Source organism: Plecotus auritus (genome assembly GCF_963455305.1).
Source record: "Plecotus auritus genome assembly, chromosome: 2".
Lineage (NCBI taxonomy): Eukaryota > Metazoa > Chordata > Mammalia > Chiroptera > Vespertilionidae > Plecotus > Plecotus auritus.
In genome coordinates this window covers 146,461,566-146,469,025 of record NC_137771.1, presented here as the reverse complement: position 1 = coordinate 146,469,025, position 7,460 = coordinate 146,461,566, and the positions used below count along the sequence as shown (strand labels likewise).

Sequence of the window (7,460 nt, the reverse complement as noted above, 5' to 3'; positions counted from 1 at the left end):
TTAAGCATACACTGACTGAAATAAAGAATAATATACAGAGATTCAACAGCAGACTAGAGGATCGCAAGAATCAAGTCGAAGATATGAAATATGAAGAAGCAAAAAAACACCCAACCAGAAAAGCAAAAAGAAAAAAAGAATCGAAAAATATGAAGATACTGTAAGGAGTCTCTGGGACAACTTTAAGCATACCAACATCTGAATTATGGAGGTGCCAGAAGAAGAGAGAGAGCAAGATACTGAAAACCTATTTGAAGAAATAATGACCGAAAACTTCCCCCACCTGGTGAAAGAAATAGACTTACAAGTCCAGGAAGTGCACAGAACCCCAAACAAAAGGAATCCAAAGAGGACCACACCAAGACACATCATAATTAAAATGCCAAGAGCAAAAGACAAAGAGAGAATCTTAAAAGCAGCAATAGAAAAACAGTTAGTCACCTACAAGGAGCACCCATACTAATGTCAGCTGATTTCTCAACAGAAACTCTGCAGGCCAGACAGGAGTGGAAAGAAAGATTCAAAGTGATGAACAGCAAGAACCTACAGCCAAGATTACTCTACCCAGCAAAGCTATCATTCAGAATTGAAGGTCAGATAAAGAGCTTCACAGATAAGAAAAAGCTAACGGAGTTCATCACCGCCAAACCAGTATTATATGAAATGCTGAAGGGTATTCTGTAAGAAGAGGAAGAAGAAGAAAAAGGTAAAGATAAAAATTATGAACAACAAATACATATCTATCAACAAGTGAATCTAAAAATCAAGTGAATAAAAAAAGCTGATGAACAGAATAAACTGGTGAATATAATAGAATCAGGGGCATAGAAAGGGAGTGGACTGACAATTCTCATGGGGAAGGGGGTGTGGGAAGAGACTGGACAAAAATCGTACACCTATGGATGAGGACAGTAGGGGAGGGAGGGTAAGGGAAGAGGGTGGGGTGGGATCCGGGCGGAGGGGAGCTATGGGGGGGAAAAAGAGGAACAACTGTAATAATCTGAACAATAAAGACTTATAAAAAAAAGAAGAAATTAAAAATGGTTGCTGTTCTCGTAGTTAAAGAATGCAAGATGATGTATTACTTAGTGCCCAAACGACAGTCTTTCACAAGTTCAAAGGAGGTAAAACTTGAGCAGAGCTGGAATGATATGAGCAGGGAATCTCAGGGGCAAGTTTGACTGGTCAAAGAAGAATGTGCAGGATCTACTATCACCTTGAGAGGCAGCCAGCCCCTAAGGTGGTCCTCGGTGATTCTTGCCTTTATATCATTCCCTCCCATGTTGAATAGAGCTGACTTTTGTAACCAATAGGCTATTGTAGAAATGATGGAGTGTGACTTTTAGAAGTAGGTTCTACAAAATACTGTGGCTTCAATCTTGGTCTCCCTTGAACTCTAGGACAGTGATTTTTCAACCTTTTTTCATCCCATGGCACACATAAACTACTTACTAAAACTCTATGACACACCAAAAAATATGTATTTTTGCTGATGTGAAAAAATAGGTATAATTTTGATTAATTTACAAAAAATAATAATAGTAATTACCTACGATTTTTGCTCCAAAGTGACTTTTAAAAAGTCAGATGCCTATACTTGTATGTAAGGATTTCTGGTACCAAGAGTTAACCAATTAGATGCAACCTTGTTATGCAATGTGACCAATAAACTACTAATCTAGTATATGACCTATATATTTATGGTTCAGGACAGCAGATAGCTATCATTGTGATGGCTGTTGTAATTTTTTTAATTTGGCACTATAAGGGCAAAGAGGTCAGTGTCCCTGACAAAGTAGTCAGATATTGCTTGCTTTAAAAATTCTCGAGGCACATCGGTTGAAAATGGCTGCTCGAGGGGAAGCCAACTGCCATGTTAGGAGGACATTCAAGCAGCGCGTTGAAAGGCTCATTTGGAGAGGACAGTAGGCTCCTACCCACAGCCAACACCAACCTCTCAGGCATGTGAGTGAGCCACCAAGGGAGTGGATCCTCCAGCCCCAGAGAAGCCTTCGGATGATTGCACGACGGCAACCCTAGCCAATATTTTGACTGTAACCTCAAGGGACTCTGAGCCAGAACATCCAGCACACAGAAATTGTGAGATAATAAATGTTTATTGTTTTCAGACACTATGCCTTGGGGTAATTTTTAATGTAGCAACATATTAATACATTTTATTATGTCTTCATCTTCACCTAAGAATGCATAAAACTCAAGAAAAGATTGTTTGAATATGAGTAAAAGATAAAGAATTGTGATCCTTTTCTCTCTACTTTTCAAAGAAAGGCTATACTAATATTATTTAAAAAGTGAAATAAACACTACTACACTAACATAGCAATTGACCACACAGATGAGTTTGCAGGTTGACCACACGGATGAATGCACAGATCCATATGGTCACTACTGTTAGCATCACCTTATACAGCATGAGGCCTATGAAAAAAGAGATTCCAATTCCCTCTGCTCCAGAGGCATATAAAGAAATAAAAAAGCAGAAAGAGAGAGCTCCCAGTATTATTGATGAAATCTTCTTACATTAGGAGAAAAGAGTATGTAAGAAAATACAGAAAATGACATCATAATAAAATCTTCTCTAGCTCTTGAAAAGGGTTCTATTTTAAGCAGAAATCTACTATGAGAATTAAGCAAATTTTACTTATAATTCCAAGCTTATATTTTTTTGAAGCAGATAATAATCTAGGTAAATGGTAGGACTTTGAGTTTTGTTTTTATTTTTGTTGTTAATCTTCACCTGAGAATATTTTTCCATTGATTTTTAGAGAGAGTGGAGGGGAGAGGAAGAGACATAGAGAGAGAAACATCTATGCGAGAGAGAGAGAGACATCGATTGGTTGCCTCCTGCACACCCACCCTGACCAGCGTTGGGCATTGTGCCTGCAACTGAGGTATGTGCCCTTGACTGGAATTGAACACAGGACCCTTCAGTCCTCGGGCTGACTCTCTATCCACTGAGCCAAATTGGCAAGAGTGATTATATATATTCATATATATATCACAAAAATACTCAGAAAGTTACACCTATAAATTTTTGCCAAATTGGCAAGAGTGATTATATATATATATATATATATATATATATATATATATATCACAAAAATACTCAGAAAGTTACACCTATAAATTTTTGCAGCCAACTAGAAAATGTTCTGTAGGCATAGTGTGGTCCTTGTCATCTCCGGAAGTGAGGTGTGTTGGGAAAAATGTGGACAAACCTGACCCAGAGCAAGAGGAAGAACTTAGGATCAGAAAGCTCACCAACCAGGGGTTCTACACTAACTCAGTAGCCTGGAGATCAACAACCCAGTGTGGTGTTTGTCCCTCCAGAAGACAAGGCAAGGTGAGGGGAAAGTCTAGGTGCCTCTGATTTGGAGCAAGAGAAAGAGGAGAAAGGGCTTATGGGCAGAAGCCTCACCTACCACTGAGATCTGCAGTAACTCAACAGCCCGGATATCAATAAGCTAAACCCAAGCAAACGTGATAGAGTGAACCAGTGGAACCTGTTCAAAAAAGAGGAACCAAAGACATACCAAGTTCAAGGACTTGACCTAACAACCAGATTCCTAGAATTACCACTGGAGGAAGATAATGTCATTTTGGTGACTATCATTACCTCAGAGTGAATACTCAATAGAACATAGAACAGGGTAATGAGTAAAGAACAGATGCCATAAAAATTTCAGATAGTATTACTAAACACTTTCAACTGAAACCTTGTCCCCAAAGGATTATATATCAATATCTTATTGACTCTATCTAGTATGGACTACAGAATTTGTGGCTGACCTAGTGCAAAATGAAAAATTAGTAAGAATTTCAAGATGATAATCACAGAGCACTAAACCATGTGCAGGGCCCTTGTAAGCACGGGTTGCATGCCCATGAAGTTGACTCTGATCCTTTCTACAGAATGAAGAACTGCTTGATATATTCTTAATGGAATAATATATTTACCACACAGTGTGTAAAGCAGTCACTGATTTAATTATACTCAAAATGAATTGCATTTGAGGATTAGAATCACCTTAACCAATGAACACTGCCTGTTATGTCACCAACTTAATAGTTTTTAAAACCAACTTAGCCCTAGCCTGTTTGGCTCAGTGGATAGAGCATCATCATAGGCCTGTGAACTGAAGGGTTCCAGGTTCGATTCCGGGTCAGGGCACATGCTCAGGTTGTGGGCTTGACCCCCAGTAGGGGGCATGCAGGAAGCTGCCAGTCAATGATTCCCTCTCATCATTGAGGTTTCTATCTCTCTCTCTCCTTCTCCCTTCCTGTCTGAAATCAATTAAAAAAACAACAACATTATAATAATAACAATAATAAAAAAATAAAACCAACTTAGAAAACATTCTGAAAACCCACTGACAACAATGGAAGGGACCCAGTGGAGGTCCTGAATATTAGGATGGTAATTTGACCTAGATTCATGCCTTTTATTATTTTATTCTTTCTGATAGCTGGGATCTAAACCATCAGTAAAAGAAATTTCCCCATAGAAGAAGTGAACATCATGTAGATCCTGGATTTGAAAGTGGGTCCAATAACATGTAGCTCTGTATTATCCCCCTTAGGGAATAGAGTGAACATGTTTTTTATTGTAAATAAAATAGCTGTACTATGACTTGTGCTTATTTTAATCAAATAGTTTTTTAAATTATGAAATAGTTTAGAGACCAAAGTACAACTCTCTAAAGAACACTGAACAACCATGTAGCCACTTATGAGCTCTTAAGAAACAAAATATTAAAAATATAATGGAAGCCCTGGACAATTTGGCTCAGTGGATAGAGTGATGACCTGCGGACTGAAGGGTCCCGAGTTTGATTCCGGTCAAGGGCACATGTCCAGGTTGTAGGCTCGATTCCCAGTGGGAGGCATGCAGGAGGCGGCCGATAGATGATTCCTTCTCATTATTGATGTTTCTATTTCTATCTCTCTCTCCCTCTCCCTTCCTCTCTGAAATCAATCAATATATATATATGTATATAAAATGGAAGCAATTTCCTCCCCTTCCCCAAATATAACTACATTATATTATGCAGAACTTTCTGCTAACTCTGCCCAAACCCCTACACTAAGAGACTTGGCCAAACTCTAGCATAGGTTCTAGCAACATAAGGCAGTGTCCCTAGGATGACCCCAGCTCCTCATTGAACCCCAGCTCCCCATTAAAATGCCTGACTGAGAAAGTTCAAGCAGCCAGGAGAATTTACTGTTCCTTCTAGCCAACACCTGATGATAGGCTGCTGACCTCTCTTTCTTGGAGTATTTACCGGAAAGGGCTTACCATCGTGAGTATATATCTCTTCTAATTTAGAACTGTTCTTCCCAAAGACCTGAGGGCCATTCCTTTGAAATGTAATCATCAGGACAGAGAGGTCGTCCATCTCCCAGTCTCTGTGGGAGGGTAGAATCCTAACTTCGAGCATTGCCAGCTAGCTGACACAGCTGGCCCAGTCACAATTACACTGCAACCCTCTGGAGCTTTTCACTGCTCTGACTAAGGAGGCCCCCCCGCCTCCCCACCCCCCCCCCGCCTCCCCCCCCCTCCCGCCTCATTCTCCCTTTGAAGCCCGTAGCCACCTCTGCATAAATGTGAATGGAGCTCAGCTCTTTCCCCTAATCTGTCTGTACTGCTTTCACTAATGTCTGGCCGCGTTTGTCTCGGAGAACTGTCATTCCAATTTTTCTATATATCATGCCCCTGCAGTGTTTAAAAGTACGTATCTATTCATAAACAATATATTGTCTATTTCTAATGCCAAATATAAATGACATATTGCTATACTTATAAAGGTGAAAAACTAGAACGTATTTCCTTTACTGTTTAGCTTTTTAAAAATAAGACAACTTTTAAGTATTCGGACATAAAGTATATTTGTTCTTTTGGCCGCACTTCACAAATAGGGGTGGGTTTGTCTTTTCTTTACACCTCACTCTTTCTTCAAACCCAGTTTTTAAAGAAGGAAATTACTGAAACGTGGCTATTCTCAGCCTTCCTGTGGAATTCCCACCACCCCTGCTCCCTCCACACTTCGGACTCTATTCTGACTTGTGTGGGCCACGCCGAGACGGAATGAGGAGACGCCGAGGAGCGACGCGCACTAGGGGTTCCACACCGGACCTCACCCTCACCAAGCCCCGCCCACTTCGCCCCGCCGGGGCCCGCGGCATCCTGGGACCCGTAGTTTTTGGAAGGGAAGCAGCCTCCGCCAAGTCTCCTCCCCCAAAGCGGCCTTTGGCCCCGGACGTCGTGACGTTGCGCTCCTCCCGACCCTGGCCTCCTCCCTCTTTCTTTCCCTCTCCAGAATCTCAATCCCAGGCTTCCGAGCACCTTTTACGACACTGGATCTGAGTTGGTCTCGGCTCCGGGTCCACTTTTCGGCAAAGTGACGTGGACGTCAACAGCAATGGCGGAAGGAGAAGAGGTCCTGCCACTGCCACAGTCTAGCGACGGCCACTGGTGAGTGAAAGCCCGGGGCTGATTCTCACTGCTCTCCGGTCTCCCTTCTCACCGCCCTGCCTGTGTCGGAGGCACCGGTGGGCGCCGGCGTGGGACGCGAAGGCCGGTCCCCACCCTGTCCAGCGCCTGCCCCGCCCCCTCCGCCTGCCCGGTTGCCTCAGTCCCCCGATGCCGGAGGGGCTAAGGCCGGACTCGAGGGGAGAGGGGTGTCCGACGTCCAGGTGCTGGGCCTCCGTTCGGCCCTCCAGCTTCGTCCACCGGCTCCAGACGTGCTGGAGAGGGTGGCTCTGGGCTGGGTTTGGCCGGAGTCCCTGGCCAGGAGTTAGAATGGGCTGCTAGGGAGGGAAGTTCGCGGGTGCAGATCTGAGGCCCTAGAATGCCATCGGAAGGAATGACCGTCGCTACTTCTGCCTGCGGGTTCAGAGGTTGAGAGACACACCCAGGGAGGATCCCTCCGACATAGTTGAGATACTTTTTTTTTAAAAAAAACTTAGTTTCTTAGATTAATCTTAGTTTCCACCATTCGTATCCTTCACATAACTCATCTTTTTCCTTGCTCCCAGCTCGATCTTCACAGCTTTGGATGCGATGTGGGACATCGCTCTTGCTGCTCCCCAGCGTTTGCATGCTTACCTGATTTATACTCGGGTTGTGGGGAGGATCTCCAATAATTTTTTGCTAGACTTTAGTCACCCAGTGTTGTTAATCTTTGGGAAAGGCTCCTACTTTTGAAATAGTTGATCTTCATAATACAGTTTTAGGGTCATACAAAAAAATAGAACCTTGAGAGGTTTGTCGAATTTTTACAATTGATCTAAATGTATTGACCATATATATTTGATAATTTTACTTGTTCATCATGGTATATGCCTACAGCTCACTGGCATTGTTCATAAAAATAATACAGGACATTTGTACACATGGACTTTAATCCCCGAGAAAAATGGAAATCATTGCAAGGGATAGA

General features: G+C 42.4%; 1 protein-coding gene across 5 annotated transcripts in view; it reads left to right on the top strand.

Annotated features, from left to right (window-relative positions):
- Positions 1-6,270: 6,270 nt before the first annotated feature.
- TBC1D23 (TBC1 domain family member 23) overlaps positions 6,271-7,460 on the top strand; it is an 81,086-nt gene continuing 79,896 nt past the window's right edge. For 3 of the 5 annotated variants that reach the window (XR_013959832.1, XR_013959833.1, XM_080654111.1), the window contains exon 1: positions 6,337-6,493. Coding sequence is in view for 2 of the 5 variants with exons in the window: in XM_080654111.1 (XP_080510237.1) it covers positions 6,441-6,493 (53 nt within the window). In the remaining 3 variants the exon portion in view is untranslated. Of the gene's footprint in view, positions 6,494-7,460 lie in introns of all 5 variants that reach the window. The other 2 variants (XM_080654110.1, XM_080654112.1) reach the window with 2 other exon arrangements.